At 52.9% G+C, this 19025-nt stretch overlaps 6 protein-coding genes across 6 annotated transcripts; 5 read left to right on the top strand and 1 right to left on the bottom strand.

Moving 5' to 3' along the window:
* Nucleotides 1–145: 145 nt before the first annotated feature.
* BDQ94DRAFT_153097 (H(+)-transporting V0 sector ATPase subunit c'') lies at nt 146–1430 on the bottom strand. Its single transcript, XM_026768082.1, has 5 exons — nt 1215–1430; nt 1109–1143; nt 959–1050; nt 588–896; nt 146–531 (listed from the first exon to the last, which is right to left on the bottom strand). Exons 1-5 carry the CDS (start codon nt 1270–1272, stop codon nt 423–425), a joined length of 603 nt encoding a protein of 200 aa, XP_026620940.1. The 5' UTR covers nt 1273–1430; the 3' UTR covers nt 146–422.
* A 95-nt stretch (nt 1431–1525) lies between these two features.
* On the top strand, nt 1526–2831 carry BDQ94DRAFT_108438 (Rab family GTPase YPT6). Its single transcript, XM_026763519.1, has 5 exons — nt 1526–1845; nt 1908–1933; nt 2002–2090; nt 2220–2622; nt 2687–2831. The coding sequence occupies exons 1-5, from the start codon at nt 1793–1795 to the stop codon at nt 2743–2745; spliced, it is 630 nt and encodes a 209-aa protein (XP_026620939.1). The 5' UTR covers nt 1526–1792; the 3' UTR covers nt 2746–2831.
* An 886-nt stretch (nt 2832–3717) lies between these two features.
* On the top strand, nt 3718–5188 carry BDQ94DRAFT_163235 (inositol phosphorylceramide synthase regulatory subunit KEI1; the record flags this gene model as incomplete). Its single annotated transcript, XM_026769699.1, has 4 exons — nt 3718–3747; nt 3777–3897; nt 4005–4073; nt 4122–5188. 4 exons carry the CDS (start codon nt 3718–3720, stop codon nt 5186–5188), a joined length of 1287 nt encoding a protein of 428 aa, XP_026620938.1.
* A 1503-nt stretch (nt 5189–6691) lies between these two features.
* Nucleotides 6692–11923, top strand: BDQ94DRAFT_108435 (sulfite reductase (NADPH) subunit beta). The gene is made up of 4 exons (XM_026763518.1): nt 6692–6954; nt 7064–7203; nt 7265–11647; nt 11707–11923. Exons 1-4 carry the CDS (start codon nt 6924–6926, stop codon nt 11734–11736), a joined length of 4584 nt encoding a protein of 1527 aa, XP_026620937.1. The 5' UTR covers nt 6692–6923; the 3' UTR covers nt 11737–11923.
* A 158-nt stretch (nt 11924–12081) lies between these two features.
* Nucleotides 12082–13511, top strand: BDQ94DRAFT_153088 (uncharacterized protein). The gene is made up of 3 exons (XM_026768081.1): nt 12082–12724; nt 12807–13078; nt 13152–13511. Exons 1-3 carry the CDS (start codon nt 12262–12264, stop codon nt 13374–13376), a joined length of 960 nt encoding a protein of 319 aa, XP_026620936.1. The 5' UTR covers nt 12082–12261; the 3' UTR covers nt 13377–13511.
* A 318-nt stretch (nt 13512–13829) lies between these two features.
* BDQ94DRAFT_153085 (DNA-directed RNA polymerase) lies at nt 13830–18845 on the top strand. Its single transcript, XM_026768080.1, has 2 exons — nt 13830–14982; nt 15046–18845. Exons 1-2 carry the CDS (start codon nt 14164–14166, stop codon nt 18328–18330), a joined length of 4104 nt encoding a protein of 1367 aa, XP_026620935.1. The 5' UTR covers nt 13830–14163; the 3' UTR covers nt 18331–18845.
* Nucleotides 18846–19025: the final 180 nt, after the last annotated feature.

Below are 19025 nucleotides of genomic sequence, written 5' to 3'. Positions count from 1 at the left end.
TGGGGAGAACGGAGATGTTGATAAGAGCGGAGGCTGCTTGACTGGCCGGATTGGAGACCCGCAGCGCCTACTACTAAGTATGCTGCATATCATTCTAGTACTACAAACTGCTACAGTAGGTTTCACTTCAAGAAGGGAATACATAGCCTGGCCTATCTATCTTGGTTTTGTAAAAGTTCCTATGATATCTCCTAACAATTACTGTACACCTTTCCTCCTCTTCTTTCCCCATCAGGCAAAGCAACAAAAGCAAGACTATCAATGCAATTCACGCATAGCCAACCGGTCTACAGTCAAATCGAATCCATGCGCCCAATGCGGCCTATAAATAGGACAAATAACAGAAAAGTGAAGACAAGAATGATATAGGTCGTACAGATCATCCCCATCATGGCCCTCTACACCTCCACCAGCAGCATTCTTCAGGCAGCTCCAAAGTCAAGTGCCTTTCCTCCGACCAGAAGCCCAACAATCAATCCGAAAAGACCGAGAACAGAGCTGAAGATTTCGATAACAAGGATCTTGACGAACCTATCGTGCATATTGTTAGCGTTGACTCCGTTGATCGAGAGCAGGGCTTGACGAACAAGCTAGGGTCAGCAGCATCGGCCAGGGCCGCACCACTTCCGTTAATACCGACGGAGATACCGCAAATCAGGTTGCAGGCGCCCACAGTGATACCGCCCCAGAACAGCGCATATCCGGTGTAGTAGTTGCTGCCAGAGAAGGCCTCATCGCCTTCGACGAGGTTGAGCTTGGAGGAGAAGACGATAGCCATGATAACACCATAGATAGCCACGACTTCACAGAAAATAATCGAAATCAAGTTCTTGGTACGGATTCTGGGTGCTTTGACACCTCCACCAACGATCGAGGAGCCGGTCAAGAAGATACCCCTGATGGGAACAAAGTCAGTATTTCGTTCCCAATGACACAAGCGGAACTCGTAAAGCCATACCATGCGGCACCAACCACCGATAAGCCAATGCACATAGCAATTCCAAAGTTCGCCCAGGCATACGGAGACACCGACTCGAGGAAGTAGCCGATCTAGATCGAATTAGCGGGTGTTCACTGCTCATCGTAGTCGTAGGGATTTGTGGCGTACGTTAATCTGTTCGCCTTCGCCGCGGAAGAGGTAGTCTAATCATGGAAACAAGCCAAATTAGTATCTTGATGAAGCCCACTGCGCCAGAATGATGGGGTTTCCTTACACAGTCCGACCACCGCTGCGGCCACGATTACAACACCGGCAGGATAGAGGAGACCCATGATGAAACCCCGGCTTACGGCACTACCTGAGTGCTGAAGGATATCAAGAAAACAAGCGACGGGGGCCCCGAAGAGGAGAGGAGCAGAAGATAGGGAGTTAGACGAGGACCGTAGGGAGCTCTTGACCGAAGCGTGTAGCTGGAACAAGCCGCCAGTACAGCGGGAGGTGGAGGTCGGGCCGCCGATTAATCCGCGGGCGTGTGCTTGTCAGTCCATCATCCCAGCATAATACAAATACGCAGTACATAATACTGTCCAAGTTCCCCGGACCGATCCATGGGTCGAGCTCTCCTCCAGTCGTCGTCTTGCTGAACCTCCCTGCTCCCGATATATACGGTCGCTTTTCGCACCTCTCGTCTCTCCCCCAGATATACTTCCACCCCCATATATGTCCTTGTATCCCTAGTGCCCTCCTCCCACACTTGACCGCTGCCCACCGCCTTAACACTTGTTGACTTTGCGACGTGCCTCCGCTACCCCTGATTCCGCCGCCACTCCTACTATCAGAACTTCTGCAGTCATGGCATCCACCTCCGGGGTAGGGTCGTATTCGAACCCTCTGAAGAAATTCAAGTATGTCCCGCCTGCAACAAAGCTTTCGGCTTCTCCTTAATGTGTGGCTAATCGAATTGCAGGCTGGTTTTCTTGGGCGAGCAGAGTGGTACGGATATCTTCTGCGACGATACTCCAATCATTGGCGCCACCCGGTCTCTGACATCTGCCTTACAGTTGGAAAAACCTCATTGATCACACGGTTCATGTACGATTCATTCGACAACACGTACCAAGCTACCATTGGAATCGATTTCTTGTCAAAGGTATACTACGCCTAGTCGACTGCTTGTGCCCTGCATTAGCAGGCCCTCACCGAGCCATTCTCACACGGTCTCATGGTTCCCAATACGCTCGCGCTGCTGCAAAAAGCTAATTCGCATCGCTCGTCGTAGACTATGTACCTGGAAGACAGAACTGTGCGCCTTCAACTTTGGGACACAGCTGGTCAAGAACGTTTCCGATCTTTGATTCCTTCCTACATCCGTGACTCCAGTGTCGCTGTGGTGGTCTACGATATCTCCAACGCCAAGTCTTTCCAGAACACACGCAAATGGATCGACGATGTACGGGGTGAACGCGGTAACGATGTCATCATCGTTCTGGTGGGCAACAAGACCGATCTGAACGACAAGCGCGAGGTCACGACGGCGCAGGGCGAGGAGGAGGCGAAGAAGAACGGCTTGATGTTCATTGAGACCAGTGCTAAAGTCGGCCACAACGTGAAGCAGCTTTTCAGGAGAATTGCGCAAGCCCTACCGGGCATGGAGGGTGAAGCCAACCGGGGAGACAACCAGAGTCCGTTATCCTTTCCCCGCCCATGGCTCAAATTACACGGGATGAGTACTGACAACTCTTACAGTGATCGATGTCAACATCACTCCGAAAGAGACCACGACCAACGACGGATGCGCCTGCTAGATATTGTACTCTCTAATTCGTTTTATTCCGGCCATACTCCCTACTTGCGATCCCTCTCCATCTGTGCCTGAATCTCAATGATGAGGCTTGAGATTGTCCATAATGCTCTTCATTTTTAAGATGTACATTTTTTTTCTTCCTTTTATGTTCCAGGTGAATAGCGTGTTTAGATCAAGCTTGAGCTTTTCTTTTTCTTTCGACTGCGTCTTCTCTTGCTCTTCTTGAAACCTTACCATGAAATCCGACTTTTGACGGGAGACCTAGGCGTTCGGCTTGTGCATTGACATCATATTGCATTTCCCCGCGGTTTCCCGACTTTTGTGCTGTTTTCCTCTCTGTGTCGCTCGCTCCGGGGAGCATCATGGATGATAATGATGATGCTACTGTTGCGATTTGTTAGAAATACCACTACTCCAGATGGCGTTCATGTTGCACGGGCCGAGGCATGGGTGGCATAAGCTTTTGTTGGGATCGGTGGTGCTCTACCAAGTGCTGCGGTACTCGTCGTATGATCAACGGGGAATGACGATTAGGTTATCTTGTTAACCGCTCATCCCGGCGATCTGACTAGTCTTGTCGGAGAAAAATTCAACAACATAGATGTGGAAGACCTTTCAAGATCAGCCCCTGAGAGAAAATTCCATGCAGAAGGGTGGGTTCAATAGTAAGCAGGCCATCAGGCAGTAGCATTGGTCGTACTCGTATTATGATGTCTTGGCAAGCACAGTTCAAGTAGCGAATGTACGTACGACATGGGCAGTCTAGTACCTCCTAGTCGGCAGGGGATCCATCCAAACGGGGGGCGAAAGCAGGTGGGTGAGAAATCAAGGCCCCCATCGAACAAATGGATTGTTCAATCCCTGTATACGATACTCTGTTGACAGTAGCAAGATAGTAATAGTAGTCAGAATAACAGGGGTAACTAGTATGTCGCTTTAAGTTCTTGTGCTGTTGGCTACAGCGAACAACGTCATGGGGCAGCGCATTGGCGGTGACCACAGGGTCTGTTGCAAGCAGCACCGCAAGAAAAGGGCATCGATCGGCGGGCGGATCGCCCGGAAAATCGTGCCCCTGTGAAACCCGCAATTGGGCGCCAGCGTCACTTAAACACGCCCGGCTGCGTCCTCTTCTTTCAATCTCGCTCTCCCGCCAGTCCTTCCATTCCTTTTCCTCTTTCTGTCGCTCCCTTCCTTCCACCACCACCACCCACCCACCCAATACTCAACAATCAACCCCCCCTCTACATAACATTCCCTCAGCTTTGATATCCCTCCTCGGCGATATCAATCATGGGTTTATCCCGTCTCCTCCGCATCCCGCGGCCAGAGGTATGTTCCAAAATTACAAAACCCCCGTTGTTTAATTGAAAAAATTAGGATGGGAACCAGACCCTGTTTGGACCCCCGTTGCCCGGTCGCGCGCTGAAATGAGGCTAACCATCGCATCCCGGCTTTCCGGTGACCTCACACAGACTTTCCTCTATGTTATGAGTCTCCAGACAGGAGCTTCCTTGATCACTCTCTCCTTACTCCTCAATAAAATCAGCGGACTTTATGGCTTGCTCGCCCTGTTGACCGGTTACCACCTCTCTCCGGTGCAGCTGTCCATGTACATTTACTCCCTCCTCGCGCTCGGTCTCGCAACTCTGCTCTTCCCGCACATCCGGAAACAAACGCCGCTACAATGCCTCGCGCTCGCTTGGCTCTATGTCTTCGACAGCCTAATAAATGCCGCCTATACTGCAGCTTTCGGTGTGACCTGGTTCCTGGTTGTGTCTCAGCATTACGACAACGGCAACGCCTCGGGACCGGGTGGTGAGACCATCGCCCAGACCGCTGGCTTCACCAGCCCCAAGTATGACACCACCAAAACAGAGAGCGGTCCCTACGCAAGGAGGCCGGATGCGCTCGGGAACGCTGTGGCACAACCTGAAAGCTTCCAAAGCATCCTGGTCATTTGCTGTCTCTGGGTCATTCGTGCTTACTTCGTCTTCGTTATGCTCGCTTTTGCTCGTCAGGCACTCCGCCTCTACGTCGCCGTGCCTCGCCACACCCAACTCCCCACTCACAGCCGTAATACCTCCATCGCGAGCGTCGCCAGTGTTGCGGACATCGACCGGGAGCCCTTCTCCCCGTATAGTCCCGATGGCCAAGGTTGGCAGGGAAAGCTTGGGCGCATCATGATCAGCATCGGTCGCAACTACTGGCTCGGCGAGGATGAGGAAGGCGGAAACTGGATGGCCACCCTTGGCCGCCGTTTCCGGGCTCGTGCTGAAGACAACGAACTCCCCGGCCCCCTCGAGCGGGAGAGGAGACGTCGCTCTGGAACCGGACCTCCCCAGCCCTCCCAGTCCGCCTTTCAGGCTGTAGCCTTGCAACAACCGATCCATGAACAGGTCCCGGGAATGAACGTGAAGATGCACGGCTGGACCGAAAGCAGGTAATTTTGCGATCGTCTTTCCAGTGGATTATCATTCTGAGGATCCTCGGTCTATGACCCGGTAATACTTTCATGAAACTACTCAGGGACTCAAGGGTGCATTTCGGCGGACAGGATCTGTGACCGTCTGCCGTACTTCACAGGAGGACAGAGTGAGAGCTCTGTTCTTGCTGAGAATGTCACACTCTAACTGTGGAGAGGCTCAAAATTCCGTAGCCTCCTCCCTCTGTGCCCACCCACGTTGCGTGGTTTTCCTTTCAATCCTGTTATTATATATGCCGAAATGATCTACATACACTGTTTATGAATCGGGACAATGGAGGACATAGGGGAACAAGGTGGAACGGTACCGCGCTCCTTCAGCTTTGGCTTGTGCCGCGGTGATGCGATATCGAAAGCATCCATCAGAGATTGGCACGCGCGCGAAAGGCGCCGGCTACCAGGAGGCACCAAGGCTGGACGGATGAACATATATTGGCTTTGGAGGAGGTTTGTCGTCATGGCCGACATGGACTTGGCGTCTGGGACCTGTATATTTGTATCGACATAGGGATGGTTCATTCGAGGCGTTTTCTTGTTTTCGGGGTACATTTTTGTTGCATCATGCTAGGGATTTGCATATACTTCCTCCCCCATTATACTTGGGCACCCGAGAACAGCATCATATACTTTATGTGCAGAACATAGATACCCCTCGCCAAATTTGATTCGTCAGATTCCACTGGCAATGAATAGTGGCTTGGTTTCCATAAGATCGGATGGTGTTGTGCTGTATAGTTATCTAGGTAATTTAATGCTTGATCCGAGTTATCTCCGATGCTGTCTCGCCCGAGAAAAGATGATGTCAGGTGCATTTAATGTGATTGGGACAGTCAGTCTGGAGCGAATCCCAGCAAAACCCGTGAGAAATCCCGATGTGAGGCATGCATGATACACAATCCTACTATTAGTACATCCGGAGTACGTTGAAGAGGAATAGTACTGTCTTGGTAGTAGTAGTCAATAGCACCGATGTGTTGGTTCAACTATGAATATATATAGTTATCCGACAACTATAGTAGTAAGCAGGGGAAAATCGGGCTGCCATGAATCAATTCTCGGAGTGGTAGAGGATGGTACCAATGTGTATGACTGGAGAACAATACTACTACTTAATCCATACAAGAACAATGCAATACAACGTTTCATATCTTTTGTCTGTGAATCATTTTTGATGTTGTGTTGTACTAGTTGTACTAGTAAGTAGTTCGTGCTTTGAAATCCGCCGGCATTCAGAGCAAAAGCCGATAAGTGCCTGATGCACGAGGCATCAATGGGGTGACGTGCTCGAGAGCCAGTCACGAGGCCCCCGCACTTGACCTGATTGGGGGTGTTTGCAAGGCTGTTCAGCGGCTGTTTGCATCGATGTCGTGATCGCAATCCAATCAGCGTCGGGCTAATCCAACCCCGATGGCGGAGAAGGGCCCCAAAAGTCTATGAGGAGCAGAACCATTGCTCGTCGTTGCACGGAGTTTTGTAGAAAAATTAGGGAAAGACGGGCTGAGTGTGAAGCTAAAATTTCCCCTGTCTTTAGCTGGAGTCATTCCTCTTCTCCTCTCCTTCTTTCTCTCCTTCTCCTACCCCATCATCCTCATCTATTGAACCCGAATTGAGTGGGGAGTCACCGTATGCGGTGATATCCATTTCTCTCTGCCATCCCACTTCCTGCGCTTTTCGCTGCGCAGCCAGCAATTGTCAATATGGCGTCCGTTTCGACTGCGGGTGAAGCAGGTATGGTGTTCCTCTGGTTCCTCGCTTTGTGTGATTAGATCTCTATCATTCAAAAGGAATCATTAATTGTCCGGTTCTTGAGTGCTAACCATCCTTCTCATGCTTCCAGTGGCGAGAGTCGCTTACTTGGCCAGCGATGTCGTTCTCTCCGTTCAACCGTCATTGCAGGCCGATTCTTGGTTCTCCAAGACTCTCAAGACCCTGAAGGCCAGCAATGCTCGTAGCATTCTGCCACGCGGTGTCACTGACGTGAGTCACACTGAGCCTCGCATAACTGGACTGTATGAGGGCAAATCTAACTCCTGCACAGGTGGTGGCTGTTCGCTATAACGAAGATCCCCTCCTCTCCGCTTTTCACCCTCTGCAAACAGGAAACACCGTGTCTGTTGTGACCACCTCTTCCACTCTGCTCTCTTCCATCCCTCACCTCTACCGTTTGGCGAACACCCCTGTCGTCATCCATGTCGCTCTGGAGCCCTACCCCTTCCCAGACTACTCCGTGATCAGCTCTATCAGGCAATGCGGGTTCACTTTCTTGCATTCCGAGACGCTCCAGGAGGCCCAGGATATCGCTATCACCGCTCATGCGTTGTCCCGCAAGTCCGGCAAAGGTGTCATCCACTTCTTCGACCCTGCCAATTCCGCTCGCGATGATGCCATTGCCGAGGAAGATACCGAGGTTCTTCGCTCTGTTCTCAACTTGGGCGGAAGCTCTGTGACACATACGTCTGGCCTGGGTGCCCAGACGCTGTACACTGACTCTGGACGGGTCGCTACAGTGACTGAGGATGTGGACAGTGCCACCGGTCAGGCCGAGGGTTCTTCCACCCCTGCCCAGGCTACTCAGACCCCTTCCAATGTCAGTGTTGACACCTCGTCTGTTGGCTCTTCTCAGAGGGACAGCAGCGTCGATAGCCGTGCGACTAGCTCCGCTGCTACTACCATCGATGCCTCGGCCACTCGGCCCGTCAGTGCTACAGACATTTTTGAATGGACTTCTCAAATATGGAATGTGTTGTCGGAGACCACCGGACGCAACTACCGCGCGATCGAGTATACTGGTCCCTCCGATGCCAAGTCGGCCATCTTCGTTTTCGGCTCAACTGGCGTGTTTGTGGACGTTCTGGGCAAGGAGGAGGCTTCCGGTGAGCTTGGAAATGTTGGCTTGATCACTGCGCGGTTGTACCGTCCCTGGGTTGGCGGCCAGATTGTCGAATCTATCCCGAGCTCGATTGAGAAGATCGCCGTGCTGGAGCAGGTCCGCAAGACTACGAAGTGGGGACCGGCGTTCATGGATCTTCTTTCCAGTCTGTCCCCGGCTGCTGGTCAGGCCACCCCCAAGATTGTGGGATACAGATTGGGATATGTTGAGCCCTCCACTGCCGTTCAGGCTCTTCGTGGCATTGTGCAGAACCTGAGCTCTCCGTCCCCTATTCAGAACCTCGAGATCGGAACCTCGAAGGTCCCGTCCATTGAGACTTCTCTCGAGCAGCCCCATGTTGAGAACGCCTACCTCAAGATTCTCAACCAGCTCTTCGGTGAACGCCTGCACATCGCCAACCAGCTGGGCTCGAAGCATGCCGGAATCTCCTCCACCATTGCTGCCAGCCCTGAATACGGATTCGGTGCGCTGATCGCTAGGCTGGAGCACCGCCAGCGCTTTATCCGCGAAGTCGAGGAGGCATCCAAGTCCACCAGCTTCGCCACTGATGTCCCCAGGACATGGCTCTCCAACTGGGCCCTCAGTGCTGCCGATGCCTCCAAGGCCAACAAGCTGGCACCCGATGTCATTGCCCGCCTCTCCAACGACGGTTCTCAGCTTGCCAGACAGCTCTTGCAGTCCAAGAAGCTGTTCTACGATGAGTCTTTGTGGCTCATTGGCTCTGACGCCTGGGCTTATGATCTCGGCAACTCCGGTGTTCACCACGTTCTTGCCTCTGGAGCCAACGTCAACATGCTCGTCATTGATTCGCAGCCTTACTCCGAGCGCGCCGCCGCGGACCCCACTCGCAGAAAGAAGGACATTGGTCTGTATGCCATGAACTTTGGCAACGCCTATGTTGCCTCCGTCGCCGTCTATGGCTCGTACACTCAGGTTCTCCAGGCTATGGCTGAGGCCGAGAAGTTCAAGGGTCCCTCCGTCGTTGTTGCCTACCTTCCCTACAACCAGGAGAACGACTCTGCTTTGACCGTGCTTCAGGAGACCAAGAAGGCTGTTGACCTTGGTTACTGGCCGCTGTACCGCTGGAACCCCGGCAACGATGAGAACGACGAACCTAAGTTCTCTCTGGATTCGGACCGGATCAGGCGCGAACTTGAAGAGTTCCTTCGGAGGGACAACCAGCTTACCCAGCTCATGAACCGTCACCCAAAGTACTCAGCTGTGCTTTCTGAGTCCTACGGAACTGAGGTCCGCTCTCTTCAGAAGCGCCAGGCCAAGGACTCTTATGAGAAGCTCCTTGAGGGTCTCTTTGGTGCTCCTCTGACCATTCTCTTCGCCTCTGACAACGGCAACGCCGCGACTCTGGCGAAACGACTCGGCAACCGTGGTCGTGCCAGAGGTCTGAAGACCATGGTCATGGCCATGGATGACTATCCTCTTGATGACCTCGCCACCGAAGAAAACGTGGTCTTCATCTCCAGTACCGCCGGTCAGGGTGAATTCCCCCAGAATGGCCGTGGCCTGTGGGAGTTCGTGAAGAACACCGGTGATTTGGATCTGTCTTCCATCAACTACTCCGTTTTCGGTCTTGGTGACAGCCACTACTGGCCGCGCAAGGAAGACAGAATCTACTACAACAAGCCCGCCAAGGACCTTGATGCTCGTATCGCCTTCCTTGGTGGACGCAAGCTGACCGACATTGGTCTTGGTGATGACCAAGATCCCGATGCCTTCCAGACCGGCTACTCCGAGTGGGAGCCTCGTCTCTGGCAGGCTCTGGGTGTGGACAAGGTCGAGGGTCTGCCGGAGGAGCCTGCGCCGTTGACCAACGAGGATATCAAGATCCAGTCCAACTACCTGCGTGGTACGATCGCCGAGGGACTGCTGGATGAAACCACTGGTGCTATCTCCGCCAGTGACCAGCAGCTCACCAAGTTCCACGGTACTTACATGCAGGATGACCGTGATGTCCGTGACGAGCGCAAGGCCCAGGGTCTTGAGCCTGCTTACAGCTTCATGATCCGTTGTCGACTGCCCGGTGGTGTAGCCACTCCCCTCCAGTGGCTTCAGATGGATGCTATCAGTAGCTCTCATGGTAACGAGACCATGAAGTTGACTACCAGACAGACCTTCCAGTTCCACGGTGTTATCAAGCGCAAGCTCCGCGGCGCCATGCGCGCTATCAACAAGTCGCTCATGACCACCATCGCTGCTTGCGGTGATGTCAACCGTAACGTCATGTGCAGTTCCCTCCCTGAGCTTTCTTACTTCCACCGCGAGACGCACGCCGTCGCCCAGAAGATCAGTGATCACTTGCTTCCTGCGACTACTGCCTACCATGAGATCTGGTTGAAGGATGAGGACGACAAGAAGGTCCAGGTTGCGGGCGACGCTGTTGTTGACCATGAGCCGCTTTACGGTCCCACTTACCTTCCCCGTAAATTCAAGATCACCATTGCCATTCCTCCCCACAACGATACCGATGTCTACGCACATGATATTGGTCTGATTGCTATCAAGGGCGCCGATGGACACTTGGAAGGTTTCAACATCACTGCTGGTGGTGGTATGGGTGCGACTCACAACAACAAGAAGACCTATCCTCAGACGGGACGCATGTTCGGTTACGTCCCTGCTGACCAGGCCCACATTGTCTGTGAGAAGATCATGCTGGTTCAGCGCGACCATGGTGACCGTAAGAACCGCAAGCACGCTCGTCTAAAGTACACCATCGATGACATGGGCGTGGCTGCCTACAAGGAGAAGGTCGAGGCTCTTCTTCCCGAAGGCCTGCGCTTTGCCGAGCCCCGTCCCTTCAAGTTCGTTTCGAACGTCGATACTTTTGGCTGGCTGAAGGACGAGAAGGGTCTCAACCACTTCACGTTCTTCATCGAGAACGGACGTATTGAGGATACCGCTGACTTCAAGATGCGCACTGGTCTGCGTGAGCTTGCCAAGCTCGACAAGGGCGAGTTCCGTCTTACCGGTAACCAGCACTTGATCCTGTCCAACATCGAGGATGCAGACCTTCCCGCCATCAAGGAGCTGATGGCTCAGTACAAGCTTGACAACACCTCTTTCAGCGGTCTGCGTCTCTCTTCATCTGCTTGTGTTGCCTTCCCCACCTGTGGTCTTGCCATGGCTGAGTCCGAGCGTTACCTGCCGGTCCTGATCTCCAAGCTGGAGTCTACTCTTGAGGAGGTAGGCTTGGCTAGCGACAGCATCGTCATGCGTATGACTGGTTGCCCCAACGGCTGTGCCAGACCTTGGCTTGCTGAGGTTGCTTTCGTTGGTAAGGCCTACGGTGCGTACAACATGTACCTCGGTGGTGGCTACCACGGCCAGCGTTTGAACAAGCTTTACCGCTCTTCGATCAAGGAAGATGAGATCCTCGAGATTATGAAGGGTCTCCTCAAGCGGTACTCCCAGGAGCGTAACACTGATGGCGAGACCCCTGAGAGATTCGGAGATTGGTGTATCCGTGCGGGTGTCATCAAGGCGACCACCGACGGACAGAACTTCCACGAAGGAGTATGTTGACCCTTTCTGCTATTTGTCCCCTTTGACGCACCACTAACAAACTGCTATAGGTTGCTGAAGACGACGACGAGGAGGAGTAGACGTTGGAGATATCCCAAAATAAATGCCTTTGGATAGTCGGCATTCATGTGTTACTGTTATACATCAAGAAGTTTCATGAGTTTTACGACGATACAGCTGTTCTGTACATACTGTTGATGACCAAATTATTGTCGCATCTGCATTCATAGCTGTGATTGTAAAATGTACACTTTTCCGATTTTCTACTTGGTAAACAGCCACTATTTGGCGCACATAGCGTCACATAAATCAATAATCCATGTTAGATCAAAACCATCTACTCATTGTTCCAACTTATAGATCTACCTTCCAAACAAGAAGGCGGTGTAAACCCATCGATTCTGCAAGCGGGCAGCTTATCAAACCTCCTCCGCCTCCGATAAAGCAAAGAAAAAGTTGCAAAAAAGCCGACACCCCGCAAAGCACACAGCCATTGCTGCGTCTACTCCCATTCATTATACCCCAAATTTTCTAATCATTCTCCCACGATCCCTCAACCCATGAACACATCCTTATAATCAAACCCCCACCCCAATCTACCCACCATGGACCCCTCCGACGACCCCGTCATCGCCTCCTACGACATCTGCCTCACCGACTCAGAAATCTCCCGCTACGTCCTGCAATACCTCGACCGACCTGCCGGCTCCTCCTACGACGACCGCCACGGCCAAAAACCCACCTCCTTCCGCCTGAAACCCAAGACGGGTCTTGTGGAAGTCGACGTCCCCATCAACACGCGGGTGAATTACGATGTCAGCAAGGGATTGCGCTACGGTGATGCATTGAAGAAGAGTCGGAGTGCGCGCGAAGGCGGCGCGTTCGGTATGGCAGGTGGGTTTAGTTCCGGTGGTGCTGGCGGTGGAGCGCCGGCGAAGGTGAAGATGGAGGAAGCGGCGGATGCGAAGAGTGAGACGGCGTCGTTGATGAGGGTGCAAACTCTGGGAGGGCGGATTAAGAGTCCCGAGGATGGGGATCCGGTTTACATGTTGGCGGCTTTTAGGGGGGGTGAGTTTTTCCCTTCCCTTCTCTTTGTTGGTTGTTGGAGTCGGGGGAAAAGGGCTAATGTGTGTGATTTTGGTGGGAACAGACAAATTGCATCTTTCGCCTGTTTCGGCTGTTGTACAGCTACACCCGCAACTTCATCATTTGGATGCTTTGGATGAGATGCCGACTAAGGGCAAGGGGAAGGCGAGGAAGGAAGGCGAGGAGGATCGTCCCGGCGAGAGCGAGGCTAGGGCTATTGATGTAAAGATCAAGGCCGCGGAGGATGGAGAGGCGGCGCAGGTTGCGGGCAATCTGGATCTTTTGAAGAAGATGCAGGATGAGAAGTGGAAGGATTATGAGTGGGTTGATGCTGAGGTGAGTGTTATGCTGTTGGATTCCTTAGGCTCAAGGGAATGTTTTGCTAATGTGTATGTGTTTTGTTTCGCAGACTGAGGAATCGTGGCAATTGTACGAAAACTACATGATGCATCAGGATGTGGATAGTCTGCCGCAGCTGCAGTCGGCGATTGATAGTGAAAGTTATCTGGATACGATGAGTGCGCCGCGGATTGATCCTGCACGACCGGAGATGACGGGTTGGGCTATGAAACAGAACCGGATGAAGCAGCGGGAGGAACAGCAATCTGCTCAGGGGACAACGGAGCAAGGGTGATTTAGCTGCATTGGCTGGGGTTATACGATATGCAATATGACGAATGCTGAATGACTTGCACATAAGCTTGGAAGCAAAAGGGCGTATACATAGTAGAAAGGCAGTAGGCTGTAGTACCTCACGGCTAAGTTTGCGTGGTGGAGAATAGACTTTAGGGGAGTCGGACAACCATATTTCTCAGGCGGAGCGAAAATATAGCGAAGCATACAGCTCCTGAACAGCTCAATGTTCTACGCATTGCTTCGATGGGCCTGTTCCATTTGCCATCGAGATCATCGCTGCTGGACGAAATCAATGGAAGAAAACATACGGAGAGCCTCCAGCCAATGAGCGCGTGGGAAAACACCGGCGATCTTCCAGAACATCACGTGCCGCTCACGTGCCTTATCGCTCAATCGGGCGGTGGACCAATTTTTACTTCCGTCCGCCGAAGTCTCCGTCTCGACTGGAGATCCCGTTTCGCAGTTCTCGCCTTCACGCCTTTTTCTCTTTTCTCTCCTCCCCATTCTCCCCCATCCTCCCTTTCCTTTCTCTCTTTTGTTCCCTTCCTCGGTCGTTGAAGGGCTGCAGGACGGCTTGTCAGATTGGATAGATGTGCACCATCTGACAGCTTTTTATTCTGGGTCATTTGCATCCATCCTGCATCTATTTCCGATTCCCTTCTCTTCTATAGTTTTTAGACGCCCTGTTTTGTTCTGCATCTAATCATCTCCCTTCTTTATAATTGCAAATAATCAGCGATATACCTCTAATTGTCCAGCATCGCGTCTAGCGGTGTTCGTGTATCATGTTGTCCCGTGTTGCTCTTCAGAAAAATGCCTTCGCTCGTCTGCGCCTTGCAAAGGGGCGCTCGGTGTTGCCTTCGCCTGCAACACTGAGACTTCATTCTCAGTCGAGTCGACCCTCCGCTCTTACAAACACAATTGCGAACACTCCCCAGGAACGTCCTCGCCGGCCGTCTTTCCAGTCGAGTCGAAGCCTCGCCACTGCCGCCGACCAGTCCGCCATTGACCAAGGGTCGTATGGATCTTTCGAAACCCCAGCGTATAACCCCGAGCAGTACTTCGATCACCATTTGTCCTCGTTCTTCTCTCCTCTCGCCCATGAATTCGATCCCTCGTCTCTGGTCATCGTGGATGATGCCCTACAAACAAAACCCAAGGTGTTGCGGAGAGTGAAGGGTCTTGGCGGTGATGAAGAAGAAATGCTGGCAAACTTCGACCTCTCCTTGAGACTCCACCGCTACGACCGTGCTGCTATTCTTCTTTCCCGGCTTAGAGGATGCTACCCGCCTGCTTCTCCTAAGTACCTGGCCCTTCACAATCGCTATCTCGAGGGAATGGTCTCGCAGATGATCTTGACAAGGCAGCACAACCTTGTTTTGCCCATGCAAAAATTCTTCGAGGTTGACCTGCCCGCCTCTGGTGTGGTTCCCGACGCGACGACCTATGCAGTTATGATTCGGATGGCCCTGCGTATGTTCCACGGCACTAAGCGCGATAGAGCAGTCCGCAGATACTGGGAATTTGCGAAGAATGCGTCTCTTGAGGAAGAAGTTCTGGCTGCTCCTGTTCTCTCTGAACTGGAAGTTGGCGAGCTATCAGAGGTGAGTTTCAATGCATTCTACTATCTACATTTGATCGCATTTACTGATCACAGCGTCGAATAGATTTGTTCCTCCGATATTCAGCGCGTTTCAATGGGTAGCTTGGATAACAACGCTGTTACCGAAGATCCCCTTGCGGATTCATCCGATTTGCCCGAGGTCAAGGCTGTCGAACAGAAGGGTCTCGGTCTCTCTTCCTTGAAGGAGTCGCTTTCGCTTTTCAACGGCGCTTCGAAAGTAGCCGCCCCCGCAGAAGGTGAATACGCAGAGGCGGAGTCCCGAGAAATGTACAACCTATCCAGACAAAAACAGCTTGAAGCCAATTCTATCCAGGCCGCCCTTAACCGCTGGAGACAAGAGACTATCGACCGACAGAAGGCCGGCCTTAACACTACTGGAAGCGAGAAGCGTTTGGGCAGTATCATCAACCAATGGCACACCGATCTAGTTTCCAGAATCGAGGCGGAGCTCAAGCTTGTGGAACAATCCGAGGCCAAGCCCCCTCGGACGTTGGAGGATACTGAGCGTTGCGAATACGGTGTCTTCTTGCGTTGCGTTGATTCGGACAAGTTGGCCGCACTCACCATCCTTAGCGTGCTGTCATCTTTTGGACGGGGCGGTATGGACTCGGGCCTGAAGCTCGCTTCAATCGCTACTGGGATTGGCTCTGAACTCCACGACGAATTTCTCGCTGAACTCACTCTCAAGAAAGAATCCGCAGCGGATGCCGCACGGCTGAGAGCCGTTAAGCAAACCCTCTCGCTTCGCAAACAAAAAGACGGTCGGGCAAAATGGCACACAATTGTCAGAAACCTGGAGCAGGATGACCCTGCCGTTGCTTGGTCAGCTCGTGTGAAGGCCAAGGTTGGTGCTGCCTTGATGAGTTTCCTTTTCGAAGTCGCCAAGGCTCCTGTGAAAATCGACAACCCGGAAACGAAGAAGCCCGAGATTTCCATGCAGCCTGCATTCCAGCATGCCTACCAAATCAACTGGGGTAGACGTGCTGGTTTCATCCATTTGCACCCTGAAATTGTCAAGATAGTCACCAAAGAGCCCACTTCTGATCTCTTGGGTCGCCATTTGCCCATGTTGAGCAAGCCTAGACCGTGGAAGGGTGTATCAGATGGTGGATATCACGTTTACAAGAGCAACCTGATTCGTACGACTCCTGGTGAAACATTGCAACCCGCTTACGTCAAGGCAGCCTTGGAGAACAATGGGCTTGAGCAAATCCGCCAGGGACTGGATATTCTCGGTAACACCGGGTGGGTTATCAACGAAGACGTTTTCAAGGTCATGCTCGAGGCTTGGAACTCCGGAGAACCTGTCGCCGATCTCGCCCCCTTGGAGCCCGAATTGCCTCATCCTCCTAAACCATCCCCAGAGGAGGGCTACGAAGCTGAGAAGAAATGGGACAATGACATGCGGGAGATTGAAAATCGCAGAGCCGGTTTCCACTCCCAGCGTTGTTTCCAGAACTTCCAAATGGAGGTGGCTCGGGCGTACCGCAACGAGACATTCTATCTACCGCACAACTTGGATTTCCGTGGACGTGCCTATCCCCTTCCGCCTTATCTCAACCAGATGGGTGCAGACAATGCGAGAGGTCTGCTCTTGTTCAGCCAAGCCAAGCCGCTCGGAGAGAGTGGACTGAGGTGGCTGAAAGTCCAGATTGCTAACCTGTCTGGATTCGACAAGGCTAGTCTCTCTGAACGTGAGAAGTTCACCATGGATCATCTGGACGATGTGCTTGACTCTGCCAACAACGGTCTTCATGGCAGGCGTTGGTGGCTGAAAGCCGATGATCCGTGGCAATGCTTGGCTGCCTGCTGTGAGTTGAGGAACGCGCTCCAGCACCCGGATCCCACTCAATTTGCATCACGCCTTCCCGTCCATCAGGATGGCTCGTGTAACGGATTGCAGCACTATGCTGCACTGGGTGGTGATAAGATCGGTGCTCAGCAAGTCAACCTCGAGCCGTCCGACCGCCCGTCGGATGTGTATACTGGTGTCGCCGAGTTCGTCAAGGAAGCAGTTGCTCGGGAAGCCGCGCAGGGCCACAGCGTAGCCAAATACTTGGACGGCAAAATCACTAGAAAGGTGGTGAAGCAGACCGTCATGACGAACGTGTACGGTGTGACCTTCATGGGAGCCATGAAGCAGGTCCGCAAGCAGCTTATCGATCACTATCCCGAACTCACCCAGGACCAGAAACATCAGGGAGCCATCTACATCGCACGGAAAGTCTTCGAGGCTTTGGGCACCATGTTCAACGGTGCCCACGATATCCAGTACTGGCTGGGTGACTGCGCCAGTCGTATCACCCAGTCGCTGGCTCCGGAACAGATCGAGCAAATTGCCAAGGAGGCTATGAACCCCGAGGATGCGAAGCAGATGGAGGACCCGACGAAGAAGTTCCGGTCTACGGTGATTTGGACCACTCCTCTTGGCTTGCCTGTCGTCCAGCCCTACCGGGTTCGCAAGGCGCGCCGTATCTACACTACACTCCAGGATCTGAGCATTGTTGATGGCAGCTCGGGTGATGTGGTCTCTAAGCGTAAGCAGCTGCAAGCCTTCCCTCCTAACTTTATCCACTCCCTCGATGCCACCCACATGATGCTGTCTGCGATCGCATGCCACCGCGCCGGGCTTCAGTTCTCCGCCGTCCACGATTCATTCTGGACACACGCCTGTGACATCGATTCGATGAATCAGCTCCTTCGTGAGGCGTTCGTGCGCATGCACTCGGACGACGTGGTGAAGCGGTTGGCCGCGGAGTTCGAAGTCCGGTACAGCAAGAATCTCTTCCTCGCCAAGGTGGACGCCAGCAGTGCCCTGGGACAGAAAATCAAGGCCCTGCGGAAGGGATCGAAGGCTTCTCAGAAGGCCACCAAGGTGCAGGAGCTGCTCGAGGAGCACAAGCGACAGAAGCTCTTGCAGGCAGAGGACCCAGAGCTGCAGGCTCAGGGACGTGCCATGGTGACCCCGGCTAGCATTTTCGAGCAATTTGGAAGCGACGAGGATCTGGCGATCGCCAGTTCTCTGGGAGAGACCGCGGTCGGCCACGTGCCGGAAGACCTGGCGGCTGCGGAGCGCAAGATCTCCGGGATGGAGGCTGACCCTACGGATCCGGCCATCGAGACCCTCTTCCAGGGCTTCGACAATGTCCTCGGGGCGAAGGCGGATCCCCACGAGGAGATGCCTACGGAAGAGTCGGCACCGAGCAAGCGCAAGCAGGCCAAAAAATCGTATGTGCATATTTGGCTCCCGTTGCGGTTCCGTGCCGTCCCGACCAAAGGTACTTGGGACGTGACGCGGATCCGCGACAGCAAGTACTTCTTCTGTTAAGGCGGGAACGCCCTGGAACGCTCGGGCGCATTTGCCTAGGCCGGGGTCAGTTCGCGCGGGCCACGGCTGTCTCTGCTTATGGCGCTTTGGCATGGAGCTTGATCTCGGTAGGACCGTGTCCTGTCCTGATCCTTCTCCGGATGTCATCGCCTCTTGTACATTTATTGATCTTCTGGTGGTCTCAGTTTTGGGTGGCAAAATCGACCCGGCTGGGATCCCCTCTTTTTTAATACTGGTTCTGGTTGTTTTCTAGCATGGCTATACTGCATGGGTTTGGAAATGCATGAATGAACGTGTACAGTCTTTGTTTCAAGTTGTGTGTGATATCATTGTGTTGGCATAAAAGGGGACTGGTGTATATATTCGGGATGGAACGTTTCTTTAACCACATTGTATATATGAAGTGAAATGCATTGAAGTGAATAAATAATGTGACCTTGTGAGCAGCGTAAAACCTCCCATTGGGCACAGGCCGCGTGAGAGTCGGAGATAAGCTGACCTGCAGGCCGTAGAATTAATTTGCCTTTTGGGGAGCCAACCCTGCATGGGCCGAGAGTCTGGAGGAGAGTTTTAGTAGTTTGGTGAGTGCGGAGAGCCAACGATTGCCTGTCTGCTTGCTCTGGCTTGCCTGCTGTTTGCTTCTCGCTCTTCCCCCTCCTCCCCATCTATCCGATCCGCCTTGTCATTGGCGCAAG

This window comes from Aspergillus welwitschiae (assembly GCF_003344945.1).
Source record: "Aspergillus welwitschiae strain CBS 139.54b unplaced genomic scaffold BDQ94scaffold_51, whole genome shotgun sequence".
Classification (NCBI taxonomy): Eukaryota; Fungi; Ascomycota; class Eurotiomycetes; order Eurotiales; family Aspergillaceae; genus Aspergillus; species Aspergillus welwitschiae.
The sequence above is the reverse complement of the archived record's forward strand: the minus strand, read 5'-3'. Positions and strand labels throughout refer to the sequence as shown.